The sequence below is a fragment of the Doryrhamphus excisus genome, linkage group LG4, assembly GCF_037039965.1.
Source record: "Doryrhamphus excisus strain RoL-2023G ecotype Guam linkage group LG4, RoL_Dexc_Guam_v1.1, whole genome shotgun sequence".
NCBI lineage: Eukaryota > Metazoa > Chordata > Actinopteri > Syngnathiformes > Syngnathidae > Doryrhamphus > Doryrhamphus excisus.
Genome location: NC_136360.1, coordinates 16,283,467 through 16,311,249, shown reverse-complemented (window position 1 = coordinate 16,311,249; position 27,783 = coordinate 16,283,467). Strand labels below are relative to the sequence as shown.

The following is a 27,783-nucleotide window of genomic DNA, read 5'->3' as shown; positions in this document are numbered from 1 at the left end:
TACATCTCAGCTTTGTGTTTGCTGTTAGTATGATAGCATTCTACCTAATATTTCATATTTCTCTTGGAACACGGCCTGCATCAGAACATTACTAAGTATTTTGGGATGAAAATGAGCAACGTGCTGCAAATGGGTGCCAGGCCGGGCTTTGGACACCAGTGATGTTAGCTTTGAGGAGTTTCCTAAAAAGGGCCCCGTGCATGCCTTTATGGACATCAGCTCCTACCTTAAGCAGTTCTGGCTCCCATGAATCCAAAGTCAAGGAGCGGACCTTTGAGAAATGAACTCCCAGACTCCTGGAGGTCAAGAAAAGATAACAAATGTTACATTTTGTTACAACTCAACATGCTTTGGACGGGAAAATCAACTTCATTGCCCATTGGTGTTCATGTTCAGGGTTGGAAAATGGAATGAATGCAATGGGTGGGTTCTCTTTCTTTTGGTATCGGTCATATTTTGGAAGCCAATATTTCTACCTGTGAATTCCAGAGCATTGGATGCAAAGCGTGATGCCCAAATTGATGCTGGCCCAGCGAGGATCTGGCTGGCCGCAGTCGCAACAACAGGCGTTGCCCGGGATGGCGAGGACCTTCTGCAGGGCGCTCTCCCCTTTCAAGGACCTCTCCTTGGGCTCCCCGCCGGAGTCCAGGCTCCCTGTTGACGTGGAAGACTTCCTGTCCAGCTTCTGGTCCCGAAACACAATTGAGTAATACTTTGGGTATCGTTTTCACTGTAATGCTTTCTAATTTTTTTTTTTTTAAATATAGGCCGCTCATGTCACCTCCTACTTCAATATGGGACAAAAAATTAAAAATAAAATAAATTAAAATAAATTAATAAAATAAAACATTATTCATTCATGAAATGAAAATAAATTTAAATAAATAAATAATATTTGATTATTATTAATGATTAAATATTATATTATTGTTATTTAATATTATTATATGATATATATATTATTATTATAATATTATATTATTAATTCATGAAATGCTTTGGACAAAGCAATATAGGCCGCATTTGATATCATATTAGGTGCTACTGAGCGATATTCATACAGTAGAGACTTTTTACATCCACCCAGTCAGCCTCTTCATGTTTGTTTTTACCTCGCCGTCTTCTCCCTTGTCGCGGAAGGCGGTGGCGATGCTGTTCTGGACCGCTTTGATCCATGCCTGTCGCAGCTTCTCAGAGTCCGCTTGCATCACGCAGCTCCTGTTGGGACAAAACAGCTTTACGCCACCGCCGCCTGCTCAACGTCTTCACAGTGCAGCGCCGGGCCAAAATATATATCCTTGTCATGGCACGGTCAGTTTTGTTGCATTGTTGCGTGCGGCAGCGTGTACCCACTTGGTAGGTGACACCACCTCGAAACAGAAGCGTCGCTCTAAGTCCTCGCAGTGTTTGACCGTGCACAGCCTCAGGTCTTCCACCACCACTGTCAGGTTGTCCTGGGGGAGCAGACCAGTATCAAACAGTCATCATTTCATTACAATTTTTAAAGAAGAGCACTTAAAAACTCAGTCAAACTGCTTTGAAAAAGATGATTTCACCTTTGTGTGTATATATTAGGAAAAAAAATGAGTCTGAAAGACCCCGTTATCCCTATGCCAAAGGCATGCGTGTCTAATTGAGGTTTGGAGTCACTCGACATACCTTGAATTTCTTCTGGTAAACAAGCTGATTGTTTTGGATGGAGAACCACCGTCTGCAAAGAAAGCTTAGATTTAAATTTCACGTCTTGGCGTTCACTCTGGGAGACAAACGAAGAGTTATAACTCATTAGGGTGCGTATTTGTTATTCAGCATTCATGACCCCGCCATATTCAGATTGTGGGAAAACACGTACATGCACTCTTTTGCTCACGTAGACAACAACGCCAAAGGCTACACCGTGACTCTTGATTCCATCTGTCCTATCAGTCATCTTTCATTATCATTTTAAAATGCACGGTGGACGAGTGGTTAGTGCGCAGACCTCACAGCTAGGAGGCCAGGGTTCAATTCCACCCTCGGCCATCTCTGTGTGGAGTTTGCATGTTCTCCCCGTGCATGCGTGGGTTTTCTCCGGGTACTCCGGTTTCCTCCCACATTCCAAAAACATGCTAGGTTAATTGGCAACTCCAAATTGTCCATAGGTATGAATGTGAGTGTGAATGGTTGTTTGTCTATATGTGCCCTGTGATTGGCTGGCCACCAGTCCAGGGTGGACCCCGCCTCTCGCCCCAAGGCTCGCGACCCTGAGGAAAAGCGGCAGAAAATGAATGAACGAATGCTTAGCCTGTTTAGCTAGTTAGCCACTATGTCTGGAATAACAACTCCCGCAAATAGCAGGAATGGCTTAAAAAGCCACTCTGCAGGCCAGAAGCAAACGTGTCATTGCTTCTGCTGTTGAAGAGATCTTGTCCTACCTGTTCCATGTCTTGAAAGCATTGCTGGCCCTCTTAAAAAGATAACCCTCCATGGCGATGCCGTTGTCTGCGTCCACATTGTACTCCAACTTGGTGTCGTCATTGGAGAAGTCCTACGGCGGAGGCAAAAAGCAAAGGAGCATGGGTAACTGATTGCTTTCTGACAGCCTTGGCGTTGTCAAACACACACACACACACACACACACACACACACAACAAAAACTAGCAAACAAGCACAAAAAAGTATTCCTAATGGTGTCTTACAGCTAAAGTACAAACAACATGCTTTGCTTTGTCTTGGAATGACACAACAACTTTCCTCTCTAAAGTTGGGTTGCACACACAAAAAAATTGCCATCCTGATTCACACCAACATGAGATGCAGTTCCTAACTGACGACAATTTTTTTTGCACGGAGTGGAGTGATGTCGTCCGAAAAAGACAGAGGGGTCAGGGGATGTTTCCTGTGGTGGCACGGAACTGGACAAGTTCAATACAAGCAAACTCGTCGCACATTGGCGGCCATGTTACATGGGAAGAGATGACCCGCCCCTGTCGGCGGGGACGAAAGTCGAGTTTAAACGCTTAATTGAGCCCCTGGAACCTTGCTTATGATGCCTGGCCGCCACTTCTTTGTGGATAAAACTATACAACAGATGCTTAATTGTATACAACATTGTATATAACTGTATAACTATAAGATTGTATATAACTCTGGGAAAATCTGTTGATTTTGTTAATACTTGGGTTCTTTATATTGTTTATTTTTCTATATTGTGTATTTTGTACTGCTGAACTGATTCTATACTCTTGCTGCTGTGCAATGCAAATTTCCCCACTGAGGGACGAATAAAGGCATATCTTATCTCTTATCTTAAGGATGCTTAACATGGCTCCATTTTTCCTCAAAGCTAATATTTACTGTACTCCGCTCGAGGAAAATAACTTGATTTTCTAACAATCCGCTCTTGAAAATGAGGAATAAAAGTATGTGTGATTGACTTTTTTCCATGAGCGTGCAGCTCTACTCTGAAGCACGTACATGAAACTTGCATGCTTGGTAATTAAAAGGAAGAATGGCGGCTAAAATCCGCCATTTTGAATGAGCCTCTCAGTGTCGTGTGCAACTGTGAGACATTGTGATGCGTTGTCACGGGGACTGCCACTGAGCTCGTTTGACTTCCACCATGCCTGAGATACTGTTACACTGTCACAACTCCCCCAACCCCCCCCCCCCCCCCCTCCCCTCCCGCCGCTTCAAGTGACATGGGGTTTGTATTGAGGATCGACCGATACATCGGCCGACCGATATATCGAGCCGATATTTGCATTTTTACTTGCATCCGCCGGGCAACACTGCGGAGGAGCAGTCATCACATCGATGCTAGATAAAACTTAAACTACGACAGAAATGTTTTGCACATGGTTGAATATTTATTCCTTTTCAAGTTGATAATGCCGTTTAAATGTGTGTTTAAGAAAGCCGGATCCTACTGTGTTCAGTGTTTACATTTCAATAAAAATTTGTTTAAACTTGAGACCTGGAATATTTGTTATCATTGTCATTTTTTTCATATAAATTGAGGAAGCAAAAGCAGTATCGGACACAAATATCGGCCCAAGCAAAATCGGCCATCGGCTGAGGGTGATGGAAAAAAATCGGTAATCGGCATCGGCCGGGAAAAAAAAAACACATCGGTCGATGCCTAGTTTGTATCCTCCAGGAAGTGACCGCAGTTACAGCTGTGGTCATCAACACTTGGTAGACAAAAGTATTGGAACACACGGTATACACAATCCATGAAAAATAATGGAAGTACTAAGTCAGTCCTGTACAGATTTTGGAGTTGTGCATTCCAATACTTCATCTAGAATGTTTTTGACAATCCCTTTAAGGGAGTCATCATTTATTATGTGCATTGCAAGCATTTAGTAAGGGTAGTAAAATCAGTAAACCGGACAAATTCTGTTTTACAGATAAACCAAAAATAAATGGATGTGCTTCATTATGACTTCTCTACGTTTATAGTGATTCTGTTGGTTCGGTAAAAGTAACACAAGCAGGAGCGTCATCTACACCATCTCGTATGACAACACAAGAATAACTGGGGTTTCTAACACAAAAGGCAACAAAAAGTCACCTCCAGCTTAAGCTCCAATTAAGCTGAAAAAACCAAAACGACATGCAGTGAAGCATACAAAGAAAAGGCCGCTGCGTAACCAAATGACGGTTGGAAGTCACGGGGTGTGCAGTGCAGTCTTGGTTAGTGCGGCAGAGGAGAGACCAAACACAAACCAACGTGGCGAACACTACGTACGGAGGACGACCTCCAAGCGCAAAAGTTTCGGTAGTCTGGCAGAGCGTGGAGCTCCGTCACGTCCTACGAGTCACACAGCAACAGAAAAAGAAGAAAAAGAAAGAACTGAGCTTCTAATGAGGGTTTGCAGAGAAAAGAGGAGCTAAGCGATGTAATACGGACAGAGATGCAAAACCGCTGAGTCACTCACCAGGTACCAAACATAGCGGAAACGACTGAAAATCTTCATTTCAAACAAACGTCTCAAGCAATCTTGCACAACTCGGCAAGTCAGGAAGCGTTTGATTGGCACTCTTAGCGGCATGAACATCTCCTGATAAAACCTCCGCTCCTCCTCCTACCGAGGCCTCTTGCTCTGAAGGTCACCTTTGTGTGTCTGATGCTCATGTGGCCGTGGGAGATCCCGTACTGAAGCGAAACGGCGCCGCCATGAAACATTTATGCCGCGTTCAGGTTTAGCGGCCAAACACACTCAGCCTGAGTGAGGAACACACAGTGGGAATGATGGTAGCAGAGTTGAGGATGCCGAGGTTCTCATTGGGAGTGACCAGGATGGATAGGATCAGGAACCTTTTCGAAGAACCCTGGGTGTTTCAATTACTTTTTCCAACTCAAACCGACCTTCTCACTGATAGCATGAGCGGGTGTCAGCAGACGACCACCACCGAATGTGGTACCCGGCTGTAGAGGACCGACGAGCACGGACCAGGCGTGTCCAAAGGGCGCACGCTGGAGCCATTGGTAGCTAGCAAGAAAAAGTTGAAATGTCAGTACTAATAGTATTGTTCTTTTTCTTTGGCTTTTCAGGGGTCGCCACAGCAAACCAATCCCCTCCATCCAACCCTGTCTTCCTCTACGCCTCCTACCTAGCAGCATCCTTCTACCAATATATTCACTATCTCTCCTCTGGACATGTCCCAACCATCTCAGTCTGGCCGAATACTTTATCTCCAAGGCCTCTAACATGTAATGTCCCTGTAATGTTCTCCCTCCTGATCCTATCCATCCTGGTCACTCCCAATGAGAACCTCGGCATCCTCATCTCTGCTACCTCCAGTTCTGCTTCCTGTCTTTTCCTCGGTGGCACTGTCTCTAGACCAGGGGTCTCAAACACGTGGCCCGCGGGCCAAATGTGGCCCGCAGGACACTAGTTTGAGGCCCCCGCCTTGATATGAAAGTTTAATGTTAGTGCGACCCGCGCAAGTTTGATATGGATGCTGTATGGTATCATGTACCCAGAAAAAATTATTCCATTTGATTAATGTTCATGTTAAATGTTAAATAACTGTTAATAGTTATCCTCCCTATCCGTGTGGAAGTGGTAAGTTTTTGGCTATTTAAGTTTAAAGGAAATAACTTGAAGGCTACCGTTTAGGTCGCTAGCTCTCTAGTTTGCGAGTTAGCATGTGTCTCAAGACCCTGCAGTTGCGCAATGTTGTAAGTATAAATGTGACTATAGTCATGTTTTGTCATGTCTACAGGGCACTAATAATGCTTTGTTCATTTTAATCTGAAAAAATAATTTGTCTACCCACCAACTATATGTGGTTTCTTAATTTTTTATTATTTGCTGTTTTATTATTATTATTATTGTATTTATTTATTACTGATTGATTGATTTTCTTTATTCTTGATTGCTAGCTGGGTGGTTAGTTGAGTCATTACAGCAGGAGTTGCACAATGTGGTGTAAATGAATAATAAGAGCGTAAAGAGCGTATTCCCTTATCATAGTTGGGTCTGGAACTAATTAATCGCTGTAATTGAGGGACGACTGTATAAGTTCATACAATCGGTTGGCTTCATGCTCACAAGTGGACGCCATCCATCATCATCAATGAAATGTAATGCTACGACCTCTACCATGGCAGCTGGGATGGCTGCCTGGGAGACAATTACCTAACACAAAATAATGTCTGTTCTTGTGAGGAAACGAAAGTCACGTGCAAAGGTATGGAAAGGTGAGCAAACATTGCTTACCTGCAAAGCAGCCTGTCGTAAGTAGAAGAAGAAGAAGAAACGGGGGTGGGAAGAGGATCAGATATTTTGGTTAGCGGGGTAGAAACGGAGAGGACTGGCAGACTGACAACATTAAAAATAGTCCACACGTGAATTAAAGGAGAGGTGTTTGCAAACACACACACACACGTTGGCGCCGCATGAGACGTCCGGCGACGTGGCGAGGGATGAACAGAATGCAAATGGAAATAGACTTGGGCCACAGACGACAATGACTTTGCAGAATTGAACAGAGGCGTGTGTGGGTTGACATGGATGCGCCATCAAAATCATGCAAGTTTAAGGCGCTTAGTTACCAGCGGTAACGTAACCTTGCTTGACTGTTGTGTGTTTAGAGGCAGCCTTTAAAAATGCATGGCCGTGTGGTGGAGATCATCCGGTGGTATCACCTTACGTTTGGGAGCCAAGTGGAGTCGATCCCCGCCTCGTCACGCTCGGGCAATCGGGGCGCCGCATATACAGTATGTGCGTATCTTGTCTTTAAGGTAGTTTTGTTCACTTAAACAGGAAGTACAGCGGAACCCTGGTCGACTGGAACCGGAAACAGTCGCTAACTGAATCGGGTTTTCCCATAAGAAATCATTTAAATCCAATTAATCTGCTCCAGAAAAAGCCCAAAATGAGTGCTGCAGAAGTGCTGCAGCTAGAATTCCAGCAGAGGGTGCTGTCTCATAAGTCAAATCACTCAACATTTTCCAGCATGTAGATGCTATGACGGTGTCTATCTGCGCATTTGTAAGCGCAACACCCGAATTGGAGGGTTTCAAGTGTCAAAGCAGGTGTTTTTTTATGGGCGTGCCCATTAACATTTTGTTGCCATGGGCGTGGCCGTCTTTACCTTTCTTGCACCACAGCTATTTAACCCTTAGATGCATACTAAGTGGGTCAAAAATGGGTCAGGTTGTTTTCTTGAAATATCTTCGTAATGAAAATTTTTTTTATCATTTCATATTCCAATTATTCCTCAAAAAACATGTTTTTGATATCATGCCGTTCACATTTTTAACTTATCTTTCATACATTTTAAGATTTACTACCTCAACCTTCCATAAATGGGTCAAAAATGACCCGGTCAGGTTGTTTTCTTGAAATATCTTTGTAATTAAAATTTTTATCATTTCATATTCCAGGTATTCCTCAAAAATAAAAACATGTTTTTGATATCATGCCGTTCACATTTTTAACTTTGTTTGTTTTTTGTGTTACTACTCCAACCTTTCATAAGTGGGTCAAAAATGAATCCGGTCAGGTTGTTTTCTTGAAATAGCTTCCTCATGTAAAATTTTTATCATTTCATATTCCAGGTATTCCTCAAAAATCATATTTTTGAAATCATGCTATTCGCATTTTTAACTTATCTTTTATACATTTTAAGAAATTTTTGTTTTTGTGTTACTACCCCAACCTTTCATAAGTGGGTCAAAAATGACCCGGTCAGGTTGTTTTCTTCAAATATCTTCGTAATTAAAATTTTTATCTTTTCATATTCCAGGTATTCCTCAAAAAACATGTTTTTGATATCATGCCGTTCACATTTTTAACTTACCTTTATGCAACACACAATGGATCCTCACATTTTCTATTGTTGTACGGGGTCATTTTCTTTTTTAAAGATGTAAAAAAGTGAAAAATGAAGACGTTTCTAACATGAAATCATTCTTGTGTGGTCCTAAATATAATACTAAATATCATACAAGTGATTATTCCTAACCAAAATGGCAAAATTGGCATAAAAAGGCATTGATTCTAGTATGGGTCATTTTTGAGCCACTTATGGAAGAGTGTAGGGTCCAGTCACTCGTGGGTTAATGAGCCCACATATACAAGGCAGCCTCAGGCCCTGAGAAACTTTGGGACCGGTGGGCAGTAATCACAGTCGTACTGGACTAGGCAGTGTGGCTGTGGAGTACAAGTTAAGTCCCCCGAGATATCAACCCCCCCCCCCACTTGAGAGAACCTCGTTATTTTTAATGGAAAGCTCAGCAAGGGCACCAAGAAAAGGTTGTATCTTGGTTTAGAGTCCGTGTCTTTTCATATTGTGTTGTTTGCGACTGCTGGGCGGAGTCAACGTAAATGAAGAAGTCGGTCATAATTACTAACTGCGCTGTTTCGTCCACTTTGGTTCCAAACCGAAAGAAAGAGGGCGGATTTGTACCTTTTGCTGGATGGTGGAGTGTTTTTGCTCCATGTCCCTCTTCTCTTTGGCGGCGTCCACCACCAGCTGGTCCAACTGCAAGAAACAAACGATTAGTCAAGCGTGCTAAGCGAACCACCTGCTCACGCTCGGGTTTGTCTGAACAACCACGACGACACGGTGCGCAAGTAAGTGTGACATTTTTCCAGGCCCATCGAGCGTCCCAAATGGAGTCGGCTTCCATTGCACTCAAGTGCTTCATTTTCTATCTCGACGAATGAAGCGAAGAGACGCTCTTTCCTCCTGGCGGGAAATGAATGACTTCTCTTCAAGACGTAAACATCGCATGCGGAGACGGAAAGACCGGGATCCTCTGAGCGGAGATGAAAGCGACAAATGCTGGCGGTCATAGAGGGATGCCACAAAATGTGCCAGCTCGCTCCGAGGCGTTCATTGGCAGTTTGCTGCCACAATGTGACCTCAATCAGAATGCAGGACAAAAGGCGCGGTATCCCATTACAGGTCCAGGAGTAAAGCCAAAAAAAAAAATAGTCCCCTCTCAAGGGAGGTGACCTTCCATCGCCCGAGAAGTAGAGAAAGACCAGGGGTCTCATCTCGAAAGATTGAGTTCAGTTACCATAACCTGACATGGAAATATGCGCGTGTATACTCCAGGCTCTCTAAAAATGGACGCCACATTGCCTTCAATGGTAAAGCGGAGGCGTGGAAAGGCCGTAATTTGAGGCGCAGTTGCGTGCACACATTTCTACTCAAGCTGGAATTTCTAAACCAGATATTGTGTGAATGCGTGTGGACGCCACTTTTTATAACTGAATATTTAGGGGGGGGTCTGGCGTATGAAGACTTTTTGTGAGAATTCCTGGTGTGGGCAACCAGCGCCCCGCCCTTGATATCATACCGTTCACATTTTTAACTTATCTTTTATACATTTTAAGAAATTTTTGTTTTTGTGTTACTACCCCAACCTTCCATAAGTGGGTCAAAAATGACCCGGTCAGGTTGTTTTCTTGAAATATCTTTGTAATTACATTTTTTTATCATTTCATATTCCATGTATTCCTCAAAAGACATGTTTTTGATATCATGCCGTTCACATTTTTAACTTATTTTTTATACATTTTAAGAATTTTTTGTTTTTGTGTTACTACTCCAACCTTCATAAGTGGGTCAAAAATGACCCGGTCAGGTTGTTTTCTTGAAATATCTTTGTAATGAAATTTTTTAATAATTTCATATTCTTGGTATTCCTCAAAAAACCTGTTTTTGATATCATGCCGTTCACATTTTTAACTTATCTTTTATACATTTTAAGAAATTTTAGTTTTTGTGTTGCTACCCCAATCTTCCATAAGTGGGTCAAAAATGACCCGGTCAGGTTGTTTTCTTGAAATATCTTTGTTATTAAATTTTTGTATCATTTCATATTCCAGGTATTCCTCAAAAAACATGTTTTTTGACATTGACATTTGTAACTTATCTTTAATACATTTTAAGAAATTTTTGTTTCTTAACAGTCAGACCTCCTGACTGTGTGGCCATGCTAGACCAGGGTATGGCCCATGTTGGACATTCCAAATTAGGGAAGCTGTTCACCTGTAAGGATTATGGAGAAATCTATCCTGAAACGGATCTGAAATATTCCTAACTTCTTGTGTTTAATTCCCAGGAAGAGTATTTGACTGAAGTTATACATTCCCCAATATTATATTCCATCTCCCTAACTTTCATGCTGTATATTACATTGGACAGGAACAGGCAGCTATCTGGTGCTTCCAAAAGAGATCTTCCTGGGGGGTGGGGCTGTGCCTTTTGCTTTGTTTGACAGGAAATGGGTGGACGTCAGAGCGGCCATCTGATAGCATCAAATGAGAAATATTTTCCCTCTGTCACAACCATAACAACAAGTCCAGTCAGGTCCAGATGGTCTATCTGTCTGTGTGGAGCTCCAACGTAGCCATTGTGTAACGACGCCATGTTTACCCAACAACCCTTAGCCGCGTACGTATTGTGACTCTTTGGCGTCTCCTTCAGCGAGGAGTTAAAAAGAAGCGTCAGTGATGTGTTTGTGGTGTTATCAGACCTGCTGACAGCTCCTCCACGCCTCCCTGCACAGCCTCTCCATCTTCTTCAGCTTCATGACGGGACGGAAATAATCCACAGTCCTCCTGTCCTTGCTTACCATGGCTCGGGTGATGGCTCCGGAGCTCAGCGTGGAAGCACATGGGCCACGGTTACGTGTGCTTCACAGCCACCTTTCACGGTCCCAGTTTTCCTCGTTTTCCTCTTCCACATGTTTACAGTAGATGCCTCGTTGTTTTACGTTGCTTGTGTGGGAATATTAGGCTCCAGAGCTCATCCTGTCCTGCGGGGCTTCTTCTTAGAAAAGCTCTAATTTCAGCCAATGAGAGTTGGAAACCACGCACCACTCCAGTTTCGAGGAATGCTGTCTAAACTGTCCGGACTTCACAAACAAGCCGTCAGGTCCAAACTCCTTTCCAGGAGCCTCATGCGCTGTATTGCTCTTCTCTGACTGGCGTTCCTGTCCCGGTCTTCCAAGCACTTCGGTGAAATGCCCTCTTATTTGGTGTCTCGTGCTCCAGTCACGGAACCGCTGCCTTACAACCCAGAAGCCTTCTTTCCCAGCGGCATTCCCTCAGCTGACTCCAAACTCTTATGAGTCTGAGGGTGAGGAAAAACACATTGCTCTCTTCCTCGTTCCTCGTTGTACTGAGATCATCATCTCCAAGTCAGACATGGGCATATAGGGAGGGTCTCTTTGTCAAAGGATAACAGATTTACTTGAGAGACAGCATCAGAGGCAGCCCAGATGTCACAAGAAGGTAAGTCCTTCTGTTCCTGGAGGTGGGCAGGTTGGAGCCAAACATCATGCCATCCTCGTGAGGGGGGCAAAAAGCCAAAGCCTTCAATGCGAGTCCATAGTGGTTTCTGCCTTTATTTTGCTCCAACAATGGGGGGGTCTTACTTGGCTGATATTGTTACACTGTCTTACCTTGTTGTGTTTATATACACAAATACTGAAAGTCTACTGGTTGCTTTAATTATAATCAGAGCATCTAATTCCAAGCAAAACCTCTAAAAATTTTGACCCATGTCATGTCGCTTGGTATCCCATGGATACAAACGTGCCCTGTGGAGCACCTCTAGTGGCTGCAGTGCTTCCTAAATACGTCTCTAAGAACCAGGGGCGGACAAATTTCAAATTTCATTCAGTACGATGGAGGGTTTTGGGCGTTAATCCAAAGCAGGCACATATATGCAAATACATCAGAATAAAATGTCCGCATCTTAGCTTTGTGTTGTATTGTACAAAGCAAATGAGTCTCATCTAATTATCTAATAATGTGTCATTAATTATGAATTCATTCCACTACAATATGCCAATAAAAAATGTCCCTAGGGTGACACTAGAAGATCAAGATTTTAACAATTTAGAATAGTTTGGTTCAGAATAACATCAAGTTCCCCTAAGATGCGTTCAATGACTAGAAGAGCAATAACACAGCACTATAAATAATACATAATATTGTACAGAAGGTTGGTAAAAGGGTGTACGCCGTGCCGTACCTGGCCTCCGAGCTGTTTCATGAGCGGCTGTAATTCACTGAAGAGGTCGTAGCCTTGATGGAAGAAAGTCAGGTGGGCATACATGAAGGACAGCATCTGAGGAGAGGACGCTCACGTTATTCACGTTATCCACGCCTTCAACTCCGCTCCACGTGACGGAAAAGACAAAGACCGCTTACCGATTTTAGGATTTCCGACCTTCGCTTGGATTGCAGCACATTGATCTGTAATACATGGATTGGGAAGAACATAAGGAGAACCAAAGTTCCTGATACTCACACCGGGGGGGGGGGGGGGGGGGATTTGTATAACGCTACAATCTTGCACTGCAGCTACCTGCCTCCAGCACTTCTTTCTCTGCTTTAGCCTCCAGATCTCATATTAATTAATGTGCGGCTAATTGCTAATTGGCCGTGCAAAGTGCTCTAAGGTTGGGACTGCAAAGTAGGAAGACAGATATGACTATTTCACGCTCTTCATGTGCTTTTCCAAACGTATGTGCCGTGTTTAGGGCTGTCATAGCAAAAAGTGGCGTACATTGAAACACAGAGAGGATTTGAACGTCCCCCCCTCACTTCCCATGCATGGGTGTATTGTGTTCAGTCATTAGTGTGCTAATTTTCGTGTAAAAGTGCGGGACTGTAGACGTCTACCAGGGTTTTTGGCAAATCAGTGGAGACTATATACATTTTATTTTAGATTTTGCCAATCTCAAAAGTGCCACGGAGCAAAAAACTGTTACGTCGTCTCACTGATTAAATGATATCGCTTTTTGTACAAAGAACGACAACCGACGATGCGGAATTTTGTCATAAAAGTAGCTCCTCTCATCACGGCCTCTTTTCATCCATGCCGTGCGTGTCATTTTGGACTGGGACATGTGTAATTACGCAAAACGCCACAAATTCCGGGAGAGTTCTCGACCACTTCCTGGGAGAGATTTTCATTTGGCCGTGCCAGCAGCTTGCCGCATAGATTTCCAATAAGGAAAGCAGGATAATCTGTCAGGGCTGAGCCTTGTCAAGGGAGACAAATGATGCAATAAGAAATTGGAGTATACTACCAAACATATTTATTACTATTTACCGCATTTTTCCCTTCATTTCCTTCCCATTCTGTCGCAAATAGCATGCAAATAGCCTTTTTACATCGGTAACTATACATCTTCCGCCCATCTGTTTGCACAAAACGCATGCAGACTTTCTAACTGCTAACAGCAATCACTAACACGGCGTCAGCTGCATCCGCTATCACGCGACGCGTGTACTTGGAATCCGGCACAGCTGAGCTTCATTCTCCCTTGTGCCGCATCAGCATTTTTAATCCTGACTCAGGGAATTAGGATTTTTTGTTTCGATGTCTGATTTGCAAGTACAGCATTTCTAAAGCTCCTGGTCGTAAAAAGAATAAATGCACGCCTTAGCTGAGTTTTCTTGTTGTGAAGATTGTTTTGAAAAATGACAAATGTGTTAAAATGGCATAATTGAGCTTCAAAAATGTAATGGAAAGTTACAGCAATATGGAGAAGACAACAAAGTAGCATGTTTATGTCCACAACGTCGGCATCAGGCAAGGGTGTCAAACTCAACTTTAGGTTGTAGACCCCCTCACCCACATGAAGATATCTGCTTTTACACTGGGTGGGGGTAACGTGTCCATTCATCAGTGAGCTTCCCGATATTCCGTGGATGCATGACAGGTGGTTTGTTTCGATAAAGTGATGTCGATTGGACCAGCTTTGTCATCATTCCCTCAAAAGCTACACTATTTGATCACAACACCGGGTGATGTTTGCAGCTGTGGGATGGGCAGATTACACATTTCCCAGCATGCTTTGCTGCAGCTGACATGCTCACTTTTGACTGTCTTATGCCTCTTCAGGTGCCTCGAGAGGGTTTAATAGTTTTTAGTCCTATAGAGTTTAAATATTTTGTTCTGAATCTGGCACCCTGACTAAGAATGGTTGATTTCTCTACTATATTTAATATTATTTCCACTTATATACCTGTGAGCAGGGGTCTCAAACATGCGGGCCAAATGTGGCCCGCAGGACACTAGTTTGAGGCCCCCGCCTTGATATGAAAGTTTAATGTCAGTGCGGCCCGCGCAAGTTTGATATGGATGCTGTATGGTATCATGTACCCAGAAAAAATTATTACCTTTGATTAATGTTCATGTTAAAGGTTAAATAACTTAATAGTTATCCTCCCTATCCGTGTGGAAGTGGTAAGTTTTTGGCTATTTAAGTTTAAAGGAAATAACTTGAAGGCTACCGTTTAGGTCGCTAGCTCTCTAGTTTGCGAGTTAGCATGTGTCTCAAGACCCTGCAGTTGCGCAATATGTTGTAAATAAAAAGAGTATAAATGTGACTATAGTCGTGTTTGGTCATGTCTTCCTGGGAGAGATTTTCATTTGGCCGATTGATTTTCTTTATTCTTGATTTATTTTTCATCTTATTTTGTGCAGAAAAATAAAAAGTAAGATATTTGAGAACAATGGAATGTTTTATCAGAACTTTTCTTGTAGAAAATCGGAACCAAAGCACTGAAAAAGTTTGTATATTTTTCTGTTTTTAATAAATGCGTTTTTTTGGGGGGGAAAACCTGATGCGGCCCAGCCTTGCCCAGACCCTAGCCCAGGGGTGGGCAAACTTTTTGACTCGCGGGCCGCATGGATATGACAAAATGTATGGGGGGGGGGCAGACTATATATTTTACACGTAACAGTCCACCTGGTATTATTGTATCTGTAAAATTGTCATGCAATCTGCTATTATTATTTATTATTTTATATTTATATTTAAATACTTTAAAAATAATAAAATATTATAATAATTACAATAAAATAAAATAATTATTATATTGTTATTATGTAAAATATGCAAATATAACAATATTATATATAATTAATATAATAATTAGCATTAATATAATAATTAGCATTACTATAATAATTGTAATAATCATAGTAGTTCTAATAATTATAATAATCTAATAATAATTATTATTATTATTATGTGCTTGTGTTCCTTTTTTCAGGAACACTTTGTAAACAACAGACCATGTCAAAAAACGAAATTGATAAAACCATCAAAAGGTTGGCTCAGGCCATGATGCCAGGTTGTATGTTGAGTTTAAATGAAATACTTTGGAAAGATTGGGCGGGCCGTATTCAAACACTTGGCGGGCCGGATGTGGCCCCCGGGCCGTAGTTTGCCCACCCCTGCCCTAGCCCCAGTGGCCCCCAGGTAAATTGAGTTTGAGACCCCTGCCTGTGAGTGTGTATACCGTAGGTACAAAAGCTTTACTGTTATTGTAGTCAGACTTGGGCTGCAACTAATGATTATTTTCTTTTGATTCATCTCAAGCTTGTTGTTTCCATGATAGAGTCATCGGATAATCCCTCCTTGGACCGAATCTACATAACGCTGCACAAACAATTAGTGCTTTGGCCCACAATGCCATCGCTGCTTTGAATATCTAAAACGTCTGCTTTCATGGACGACTTCCAAATAAAAGTGACATTTGAGAGGCTGAAATCAATAAATCCAACGCAATCATTGGTTCATTTGTTAAATCTTTGTCATACCTGTAAAACGTAGTCGAGGACGATGTGTCGGAAGCACTTGCGCGTGGCGGTGAGGATGTTGGTGGCCTCCTCCACTTCGTGCTGCTTGTTGCGAGGAGCCTGGCCGTTCTTGATCAACGCCGCCTCCTTCTCTTCGCTCACTTTGTCAAATTGCTTCTTGGCTTCTTTAAACTTGCGTAGGTCACTGGCGAAAAGGGAGACAAGGCGTTACATTTTCGGATGAAAGATGAAGTGGCTGGTGACCCAATACACGCAGGGTGATAACAGGGTGATAGTTACACAGCACGGTCAAATGATGAATATGCTAATGGCGGTGTTTGCATACATCGTCTTGTGTCCCACATTTGTCCTCAGATGTCTTCAGGCTTAGCGAGATTAAGTCATATGTGGGTGCTGCGAGGCTGCTTGCTAATTCTGTTCTTGGTACTCCCCTGCTTTATCTGAGAAGCATGGTGGTGACTCCCGATGTGGGTGTTAAGCCTTGGTGAGCCAGGGGCAAAAAAAAGGACTAATTCCACTAATTCCTCAAACTAAAACAAACCAGCAAAAAGACACTTACATAAGTCATTTTAGGAAGATGATGTATGCTACATAGAATGATGGTGATTTCAGTGGATACTCACTCTTTAACGAATGTCTGAAGTTGCGTCTTGATGGATCGCTGGGCCTGGTCAAATAATATCTGCAAAGAAGGAGGACAGACATGATTGTTTCTCTTCTTTTTGAGTCACACGTTCATTCCGGCATGATTCCTTGTCAAGATTTCCCAGGAGCACCGCGCCCCTGCTATGGATTCTATGCAATTCCCTAACCAGGACGGACAATACGAGCAGTGTGGCTACTTCTGTCGAACACACCGTTTTCAGATCACATGCCGAGAGATGGCCGAGTGGGAAACAACCGCTAAAAAGTCAGCTGACGTGACCGACGTTAGCTCAGCCGACCGACTGCAGCTGTCAGCATACATTTTAAGACAGGGGTCTCAAACATGCGGCCCACAGGCCAAATGTGGCCCGCAGGACACCAGTTTGAGGCCCTCGCCTTGATATGAAAGTTTAATGTTAGTGCGGCCTGCGCAAGTTTGATATGGATGCTGTATGGTATCATGTACCCAGAAAAAAATATTACCTTTGATTAATGTTCATGTTAAAGGTTAAATAACTGTTAATAGTTATCCTCCCTATCCGTGTGGAAGTGGTAAGTTTTTGGCTATTTAAGTTGAAAGGAAATACTTGAAGGCTACCGTTTAGGTCGCTAGATCTCTAGTTTGCGAGTTAGCATGTGTCTCAAGAGCCTGCAGTTGCGCAATATGTTGTAAATAAAAAGAGTATAAATGTGACTATAGTCGTGTTTTGTCATGTCTACAGGGCTCTAATAATGCTTTGTTCATTTTAATCTGAAAAAAATAATTTGTCTACCCACCAACTATATGTGGTTTCTTAATTTTTTATTATTTACCATTTTATTATTATTATTATATTTATTTATTACTGATTGATTGATTTTCTTTATTCTTGATTTGTTTATTTTTCATCTTATTTTGTGCAGAAAAATAAAAATTAAGATATTTGAGAACAGTGGAACATCGGAACCAAAGCACTGAAAAAGTTTGTATATTTTTCTGTTTTTAATAAATGCGTTTTTTTTGGGGGGGAAAACCTGATGCGGCCCAGCCTTGCCCAGACCCTAGCTCCAGTGGCCCCCATGTAAATTGAGTTTGAGACCCCTGTTTTAAGATATGCTTTTCAAAAAGGTGACAGCTTGTTGAGTATAGATTGTCTTGTTGGAAAGTTGTCGTGTTTTGTGTAGGAGTCGACTCGTCTGGGCGGCAGGAAGTCACTGCTGCAATTCAGATGCAGCTGGGTTTTCCCATCAGTCAGCTGTCAGCGGGGAATTCAGTTCTTGACTCTACATCCGGTTTCACATGGATGAGCCGGCGTACCGTGTGATAGTTGATCATCTCCTGAAGGCTTTCAGCAAACTTGGACAGGCTGGACTGCGGAGAGAGAGAGAGAGAGAAGTGGGACAAATATCAGCCAATGAAAGACAAGATGAACGCATCATCATCGCAATTCAACAACAATCATCAAATGCAACCTTCATCATGGCTTGACAAGACAAACACAACATCTCTAGAAGCTTTGGAGGTACAATACTTGGGGGGTCTCCAACATCTCTACAAGCTTTGGAAGGAGTAACGGTACTTGTGGCGTCTCCAAAATAGTCTCACTACGTTTTGGAAGGAACAGCAGGAACAGGGCCGGTGAGCTCTCCAACGCGGTCACTACAAGATTTGCAAGGATGAACAGCGCTTGTGGTCTCGCCAATATACTCTCTACACAATTTGGAAAGAGGAACAGTGCATGTGGTCTCTCCAACAGTCACTACAAGATTTTGAAGGAGAAACAGTGCTTGAGGTCTCTCCAATATAGTCTCTACATAATTTGGAAGGAGAAACAGGGCTTGTAGTCTCTCCAATATAGTCTCTACACAACTTGGAAGGAGGAACAGCGGCTGTGGTCTCTCCAACATAGTCTCTACACAATTTGGAAAGAGAAACAGGGCTTGTGGTCTCTCCAACATAGTCTCTACACAATTTGGAAGGAGAAACAGGGCTTGTGGTCTCTCCAATGTAGTCTCTACACAATTTGGGAGAAGAAACAGTGCTTGTGGTCTCTCCAACATAGTCTCTACACCATTTGGAAGGAACAACAGGGCTTGGGGTCTCTCCAAAATAGTCTCTACACAATTTGGAAGGAACAACAGGGCTTGGGGTCTCTCCAAAATAGTCATTTACAATATTTGGAAGGGGGAACAGTGCATGTGGTCTCTCCAACATAGTCACTACAAGATTTGGAAAGAGGAACAGTGGTTGTGGTCTCTCCAACATAGTCACTACAAGATTTGGAAGGAGGAACAGTGGTTGTGCTCTCTCCAACAGAGTCACTACAAGATTTGGAAGGATCAACAGGGCTTGTGGTCTCTCCAATATAGTCTCTACACAATGTGAAAGGAGAAACACGGCTTGTGGTCTCTCCAATTAGTCTCTACGCAATTTGGAAGGAGAAACAGGACTTGTGGTCTCTCCGATATAGTCTCTACACAATTTGGAAAGAGAAACAGTGCTTGTGGTCTCTCCAACATAGTCTCTACACAATTTGGAAGGATCAACAGGGATTGTGGTCTCTCCAAAATAGTCATTACAAGATTTGGAAGGAGAAACAGTGCCTGTGGTCTCTCCAATATAGTCTCTACACAATTTGGAAGGAGGAACACAGGTTGTTGTCACAATTTTGAAGGAAGAACCGTGACTTCCATTTTGTTAGTTGTCATCTTGGTTTGGTTTTACTGCATTTAGCAGAGTAGCCTGCTAGAGTACTTCAAAGAGGACGAGCCAATCAACATCTGCGAGGTTACGTCATGTTTTTGGAAGATATGGCAAAGTACCGTGTTGACAAGAATATAATATTTCCAATGTTGGTAGATTGTCATGACATAACTGCAACGGATCGAGTCTAAAGTGGTCCAGGCCGGATTTGCTTGTTTACCTCGATGACCTCATCTTTGGTGGACTGCAGGGCCAGCTCCCGGATCCCGTTGACAAACTGTTTGTTGGCAGCATTGTAAGCTTTCCCGGCGTCGATCATCCCGATACACAACTTCACCAGCTGAGCAACAAAACAAAACAAAAGGGAATGAAATGAGATCAGTTTATGTTAAAGATGACATTGGACACCACAAGGAAACTAACAAATAACAAAAGGCATATCTTTCAGTTATGAGCCGGGGGGGGGGGGTCATTTCAGGTTATGCAAACATAAACAGAGATCGGCTTTCCTCCATTCTCTTCCACAGAGATGTCTTCAGCCAAAATACAGCAGTACAGAGAAACTATTCACATTTAAAGGGCCGGTATCTTCTATATACACCTATTCGTTAAAAATGATGTACGCCATGAGGCTGGTGTGTTTTTAAGCAGATCCCTCGACCCCCTGGCCAATGGGGGAGGAGGCGTTTCCGTCCAAGGTGAGAAGAATGCAGATTTGTGTGTACACTACCTTGAGATGTATGACGTATTTTCTTGAAAGGAACTTACTACGGTGTTCCACTGGGATCTAATATTGTTTTAAGAGCCCCGGGATAGGGACCCCTCCTCATATAAGCATATGAAATATTGAAATGCCGTTACAATCCTCTTCCCCCAATTGTCTCCACATTTCTAACACACGGCATGTTAGCGTTGGTGACTCCTCCTCTATCGTATCCAATGAAACAATATTTTGGCATTAGTGTATTTGTCCTTACTCCAATCATTAGACGTCTGAAAAACACAACTTTTTAACGGTGTTAAAACAGCACAAAATTAACCGTTTCTCTAGCGATTACAAGGGTTGAGACCCTCGTGTGGGGAAAAATGAATAGCAAGTGTGGATTCCCAATCGACGGGGGGCACAATGAATGCAGCATGGCTGTATTCGAAGCTCCGTTCCCCGACCAGTCGCTTAGAGGCGCATCAATGTGGGAAAGCGGAAGACTCCGGAGAGTTCACACACAATAATGGGAATGCAGTCCTTTCATGCTGGCCCCCGTTGAGTGTGCTACTCGTGTGTGTGTGTGTGTGTGACTGTTGAAAAGTATCCACCCAAGCACACACACATTATGCTTGCTAAAAAGACACACCCACTCGCCAGAAGATCCTTCCTCTTTACTGCAGGAAGGGAAGTGAAGGCTGGCCAGAGTCAGAGGTGGTGGGGCGAGGACACAGCGGGTCCGGGAACAATGGACGTAAAAAGTCTTTCCCTCAGTTGGAAAACTGTTTTTGTAGCCCCCCCATGAATTTTTCTTTTTTTTTCTCAAAATTCCAATAATTTTTTTTAACCTTCCTCTTGTGTTAGGGTCGGCACCGACCCGTTTTACATTAAAATAAACACATAACATTTGTTTATTGCATCAATGTTTTTTGACTTTGTCAGGAAACTCTATTTCAACAAAATAAAAACAAAAAAAAATTTGTACAAAATTTTAAAATGGTCTGTTTGAAATTATGACCACTGTTTTGTTATAATTATAATAATATCATCATAAAGCAATATTTTGAGCCAAAACTGAAATCATAAGTGTACAATTAGTCAACACAATGACAACCAGCTCCTCTTCTCATCATGGAAGCTTCAGGGGATTCTCATTTTGATCGCTTTTCCAGTATACCAGCAGAAAAACAAGGTCCAGACATGCGAGGGGAATTCACTCATTTGACTGATGGCTGATTTCACATTTACAATTTGGATCATAGAAAGAACAATTTGGATCATGGGAAGAACAATTTGGATCATGGAAAGAACAATTTGGATCATGGAAAGAACACTTTGGATCATGGGAAGAACAATTTGGATCATGGAAAGAACAATTTGGATCATGGAAAGAACAATTTGGATCATGGAAAGAACAATTTGGATCATGGAAAGAACAATTTGGATCATGGAAAGAACAATTTGGATCATGGAAAGAACAATTTGGATCATGGGAAGAACAATTTGGATCATGGATTATGTTCTTTCCATGAAAGAACAATTTGGATCATGGATCGTGCTTTTTCCGTGATCCAAATTGTTCTTTCCGTGATCCAAATTGTTCTTTCCGTGATCCAAATTGTTCTTTCCGTGATCCAAATTGTTCTTTCCGTGATCCAAATTGTTCTTTCCGTGATCCAAATTGTTCTTTCCGTGATCCAAATTGTTCTTTCCGTGATCCAAAGTGTTCTTTCCGTGATCCAAAGTGTTCTTTCCGTGATCCAAAGTGCTCTTTCCGTGATCCAATGTGTTCTTTCCGTGATCCAAAGTGTTCTTTCCGTGATCCAAAGTGTTCTTTCCGTGATCCAAAGTGTTCTTTCCGTGATCCAAAGTGTTCTTTCCGTGATCCAAAGTGTTCTTTCCGTGATCCAAAGTGTTCTTTCCGTGATCCAAAGTGTTCTTTCCATGATCCAAAGTGTTCTTTCCATGATCCAAAGTGTTCTTTCCATGATCCAAAGTGTTCTTTCCATGATCCAAAGTGTTCTTTCCATGATCCAAAGTGTAAATGTGAAATCAGCCAGTCAAATGAGTGAATTCACCTCACATGTATACTGGAAAAGTGGTCAAAATGAGAAGCTTCCATGATGAGAAGAGGAGCTGGTTGTCATTGTGTTGGCTAATTGTACACTTATGATTTCAGTTGTGTCTCAAAATATTGCTTTATAGTCATATTATTATAACCGGGTCGAAACCCGACTCTAACAATACAGTGGTCATAATTTCAACCAGACTATTTTAAAATTTTGTAAAAATGATTTTTTTGGTTTTATTTTGTTGAAATAGAGTTTCCTGACAAAGTCAAAAAGCCTTGATGCAATAAACAAATGTTATGTGATTCTTTTTATACATTCAAATGTAAAACGGGTCGGTGCCGACCCTAACACAAGAGGAGGGTTAAACTGATTTTGTTTACGCAGACATGAGGGCAAACGGCGCTCCTCCTTTGAAGGACGCGTGTTCCGTGTGTGGGAGAACGCCTGTTTACAGCCGAGACGCGCCGCGTCGACACCTCAGAGCAGATTCCCAACGGTGTCGTGTTGTACTCACTTTGTCCAGCTTGGACTCCAACTCGCACACGTCCCCCTCCACTTCCTCGATGGTAGCCCTGTGGAGGTTGACAAGATGAGGGCCGTGTGTTATCCATCTTTCCAGCTTGTTGACATAATGTTACAATTGCATTGGTCATCATCTGCGCGTGTTCATCCTCCAAACCCTTTCACGTATAGCACACTGAAAGTGAAAAACATGCAATACTTAACCTTAACCTTGTTAGGAACGCCAAGCGTAAGAAACGCAGGAGCCCTGACAGCGATAGCAAAGCAGCTTTGTCAAAACTGGTCTGATTAAAGCAGCTGGATTACGTTTGCCAAATGCTCCCTGCGTCTGTTTGTTCCGTTCAGATAGCCAACATCCTCTGGCACCATGGCGGCTTTCAACAAGAGATGCTGGAGAAAAAACACAGTCTGACTAAACCAAATTTGGCACCAAAAGGGTCGGTTCAATGACCTGCCGCGTCAAAGCTGACACACGTACACACCGGAGGGGTTGAACGGCATCAACCTGAATCCATGCCAGGGTAAGGATGACCTCCAAGCTTTAGGATGTACCACTGAAATGGAAGGTCAAAACAGCTATTGGGTGTATTTCATGTGAAAAGGATGCACTAGCACCAAGCTCCCCAAAACAAACCTTCATTTGGTCCACTACATTTCTGTCGACAGTAGGGAAAAAAGAATTTGATCCCCTGCAGAGTTTTGTTCATTTTACTCCCTAGAACAGTCCAGAGTTTTTATGCTAAGTGTCTAGTTCAGGGGTCTCAACTCGTTTGAGGCCCCCGCCTTGATATGAAAGTTTAATGTTAGTGCGGCCCACATAAGTTTGATATGGATGCTGTATGGTATCATGTACCCAGAAAAAATTATTACGTTTGATTAATGTTCATGTTAAAGGTTAAATAACTGTTAATAGTTATCCTCCCTATCCGTGTGGAAGTGGTAAGTTTATGCTATTTAAGTTTAAAGGAAATAACTTGAAGGCTACCGTTTAGGTCGCTAGCTCTCTAGTTTGCGAGTTAGCATGTGCCTCAAGACCCTGCAGTTGCGCAATATGTTTTAAATAAAGAGTATAAATGTGACTATAGTCGTGTTTTGTCATGTCTACAGGGCTCTAATGCTTTGTTCATTTTAATCTGAAAAAAATCATTTGTCTACCCACCAACTATATATGGTTTCTTAACACGACTATAGTCACATTTATACCCTTTTTATTTACAACATATTGCGCAACTGCAGGGCCTTGAGACATATGCGAACTCGCAAACTAGAGAGCTAGCGACCTAAACGGTAGCCTTCAAGTTATTTCCTTTAAACTTAAAAAAGCCAAAAACTTACCACTTAACTATTAAGAGTTATTTAACCTTTAACATGAACATTAATCAAAGGTAATAATTTTTTCTGGGTACATGATACCATACAGCACCATATCAAACTTGCGCGGGCCGCACTAACATTAAACTTTCAAATCAAGGCGGGGGCCTCAAACTAGTGTCCTGCAGGCCACATTTGGCCCGCGGGCCACGTGTTTGAGACCCTTGATCTAAACGATAAATCCTGCCTGCCAATCAACATGAATGTTTGTTTTGTGACTTACATTTTTAAAAAGTCCGTACAGGCCTATATTTTATATTTTATCACTGTAGTTTTTCCAAATGTTCAAATCTTGTCTTGTCCTCGTCAACCAAATATTGTGTATGTATGGTGACACTATGAGGATTTACACAAGCCAGTCAAAGTAGATGTATGGTCATAGAATATGGAGTTGATAGATTGGGATAGGCTCCAGCATTCCCGCGACCCCTGGTGAGGATATAAGCGTTACATAAAACGTACCATGCAACCATTCTTTGTCTCTGTCTCGCATCTCAAATTGTTGTGTGATGACAAATGCCTACCAAGTAGCGTCAATAAGCCAACCACGGCAACCGAGAGCCCGCATGCTGCTGCTGCCGTGAAGATGGGCGGGTGATGCGGGTATCGTACCTTGTCTGGCTCCAGGATTAAAGGAGTTAAGCAACGCAGGCTTGCCAAAACAGACAGACTCACACAACAGCCTTTGTCACCTCATCACAAGGTGCTGAATAAAAGCAGAGATATTCTATTTGGGCTGCTTGCCTTTGCTCTGCACTGGCATTGGGCAGGCCAACGTGCGGCAAAAAAAAGTTTAAATAATGGAAGAATAAAGTCAAAATATTATGAGAATAAACTCACAATTACTAGACAGATGAAATAGTTGGAAATTGGGGAAAAAATACTTTTATGAATACAAGAATGAAGTCAAAGTCGTATTCTAACAAAGAAAAAAGTGGCAAGTTAAGGAAGAGATTTGTAATAATAAAAGGGAAAAAATGTGTAATTTTGTAGATTTGAACTATTATATGCTTTTTAAAGTCAGAATATTCTAAGAAAAAACAATATTTGTACAAATGGGGGAGTAAGTAAAGACCAAAGTTTATAATAACAAAATGTTTCAGCAATATCCCAAAACTGAGATGCATATATACATAACTTCTAACATATTTACTCAAATATCAATGTGTCCCCTTGCATAATTTCATTTTGTGGCCCAGCTTGAGACCCTTTAAAGCCGTGGTTTGCCTACAGAACTTCACCATTCAGCCCTTAAAAGGGGTCTCAAACTCAATTTACCTGGGGGCCACTGGAGCTAGGGGTCTGGGCAAGGCTGGGCCGCATCAGGTTTTCCAAAAAAAAATGCATTTATTAAAAACAGAAAAATATACAAACTTTTTCAGTGCTTTGGTTCCGATTTTCTCTGATAAAACATTCCACTGTTCTCAAATATCTTAATTTTTATTTTTCTGCACAAAATAAGATGAAAAATAAATAAACAAATCAAGAATAAAGAAAATCAATCAATCAATCAGTCATAAATAAATATAATAATAATAATAATAATAAAAGTGCAAATAATAAAAACTTAAGAAACCACATATAGTTGGTGGGTAGACAAATTATTTTTTTCAGATTAAAATGAACAAAGCATTATTAGAGCCCTGTAGACATGACAAAACACGACTATAGTCACATTTATACTCTTTTTATTTACAACATATTGCGCAACTGCAGGGTCTTGAGACACATGCTAACTTGCAAACTAGAGAGCTAGCCACCTAAACGGTAGCCTTCAAGTTATTTCCTTTAAACTTAAATAGGCAAAAACTTACCACTTCCACACGGATAGGGAGGATAACTATTAACAGTTATTTAACCGTTAACATGAACATTAATCAAACGTAATATTTTTTTCTGGGTACATGAGACCATACAGCATCCATATCAACCTTGCGCGGGCCGCACTAACATTAAACTTACATATCAAGTCAGGGGCCTCAAACTAGTGTCCTGCGGACCCTATTTGGCCTGCGGGCCGCGTGCTTGAGACCCCTGCCTTAAAGGGAACCAATTATGCTCATGCTGGGCCCTTTTGTATGGACTTGTGGAACCCGCACACAAAGCTTTCTAGATCTTCCACAATCTGCACCTATTCCAGTTGGATGTCCTTGGATTTCCAAAATTCTTTAATGTATTCCACCCAGGCACGCCCAACTCCACCGTGATTGGTCATACTCCCAAGACAAAACAGAGGGCAGACCTACAGCTTGTACTCGGGAATACCCAAACCAGGAAGTCCGTGTTGGAAAATACTCTCTGAAAGCGAGCATTCGGAGCCATCCGAACAACAAAATAATACGGCGTGTTGCCGATTTAAGACATGTCTTCCGTCAATGCACTTTACCGAATGGGACAAAACAAACGTGAGAGGCGAGACATTGCGGTTGAGGAGTTTGGTAACGAGGTTGCAGCTCGGCCCAGATAAAGACCGAGGTGTGGTTGGACCAAGTTTACGGGCCTTAGAGATGAAAAAAGAAGTCAGCCACACGAAGAAGAAAAGGCCAATTCAGCACTGAAGGAATGTTTAGGTCCTCGGTCTCGTTGAAGAGCAACCGTTTGACCACAGCAAGGATGGTTTTCTTCCTCTTCAGACCCGGCCTGTTTATGCCATTAAAAGCCACCGTGTTTTTTAGGATGGGTGGGACATAATTCTTTAAAAGTATTATGATATTGATGTTGAGAAGAACCACTTTGGTAGGCGTGATGCGGTGTTCCCATTATGACAGCGGACATAGTCTACTTTTCTTGTGTAGGATGCCTGTTGATGGACCGTTAGAACACCATGCTAACCGTTAGGACCACCATGCTAACCGTTAGGACCACCATGCTAACCGTTGGTCCACCATGCTAACCGTTAGGACCACCATGCTAACCGTTAGGACCTCCATGCTAACCGTTAGGACCTCCATGCTAACCGTTAGGACCACCATGCTAACCGTTAGGACCACCATGCTAACCGTTAGGACCACCATGCTAACCGTTAGGACCACCATGCTAACCGTTAGGAACACCATGTTAACAGTTAGAACACCATGCTAACCGTTAGAACACCATGCGGCCTCATAAGACAGCATTAGTTATTGTGTTATTACTGCATAGAAAATGAATGGAATATATTTGATCTGTAAGTACTAAATCCATAGTTTTTGTACTAGATGTATCCTAGGAATATTACAATAACAGTATGAGGTTTCAATCCAGGGCTAAATTAGCAATGACCGTTGTGCACTGGTCTTTTATTTTGTAGAGCTGTCAGTGTTACTTCCTGACAGTCCCAAACAAAAGTATTTATGAGCATGTCTTTGTGTGTTATCATCGTTATCACTTAACACTTTTTCGGCTTTTCTGCCAGATCCTGGCTCCTTGTGTTTGAATCCTGAAACGTCCTCTGCTCGTGACGTCGCAGCCAACATGAGGTGGGTTCAGAAAACTTGCACCACTTCATTTCTCTCCTACTTTGCGGTTGTTTATTTATCTATGACAGCGGCATGACAAACATGTTTTATTAAGCTTTTTTTTGGTGTCATGAGCGCTTAAATCCAAACTAAAAACAAGGCGGCCATTAAAAACTAACACTTTAGATGTGGTTGTGTGCTGGCATGTCGGAGAAGAGTAATGACACCTGCGTTGCGGTGGTTGGTAAACATAGTGCAAAGGTTCTCAGGGTA

General features: G+C 42.2%; 1 protein-coding gene across 3 annotated transcripts in view; it reads right to left on the bottom strand.

The window, feature by feature from the left end:
• Positions 1–27,783, bottom strand: part of LOC131129180 (arf-GAP with coiled-coil, ANK repeat and PH domain-containing protein 2-like) — a 48,959-nt gene that overhangs the window by 14,665 nt on the left and 6,511 nt on the right. For 2 of the 3 annotated variants that reach the window (XM_078790280.1, XM_078790281.1), the window contains exons 2-16: positions 22,695–22,752; positions 19,626–19,745; positions 18,020–18,073; positions 16,701–16,759; positions 16,078–16,261; positions 12,669–12,713; positions 12,490–12,585; positions 8,905–8,979; positions 6,711–6,722; positions 2,415–2,527; positions 1,660–1,711; positions 1,354–1,454; positions 1,113–1,218; positions 477–685; positions 227–296 (exon numbers count right to left, since the gene is read on the bottom strand). In XM_078790280.1, coding sequence (XP_078646406.1) covers positions 227–296; positions 477–685; positions 1,113–1,218; positions 1,354–1,454; positions 1,660–1,711; positions 2,415–2,527; positions 6,711–6,722; positions 8,905–8,979; positions 12,490–12,585; positions 12,669–12,713; positions 16,078–16,261; positions 16,701–16,759; positions 18,020–18,073; positions 19,626–19,745; positions 22,695–22,752 — 1,354 coding nt within the window. The remainder of the gene's footprint in view (positions 1–226; positions 297–476; positions 686–1,112; positions 1,219–1,353; positions 1,455–1,659; positions 1,712–2,414; positions 2,528–6,710; positions 6,723–8,904; positions 8,980–12,489; positions 12,586–12,668; positions 12,714–16,077; positions 16,262–16,700; positions 16,760–18,019; positions 18,074–19,625; positions 19,746–22,694; positions 22,753–27,783) is intronic. The other variant, XM_058072415.2, reaches the window with a different exon arrangement.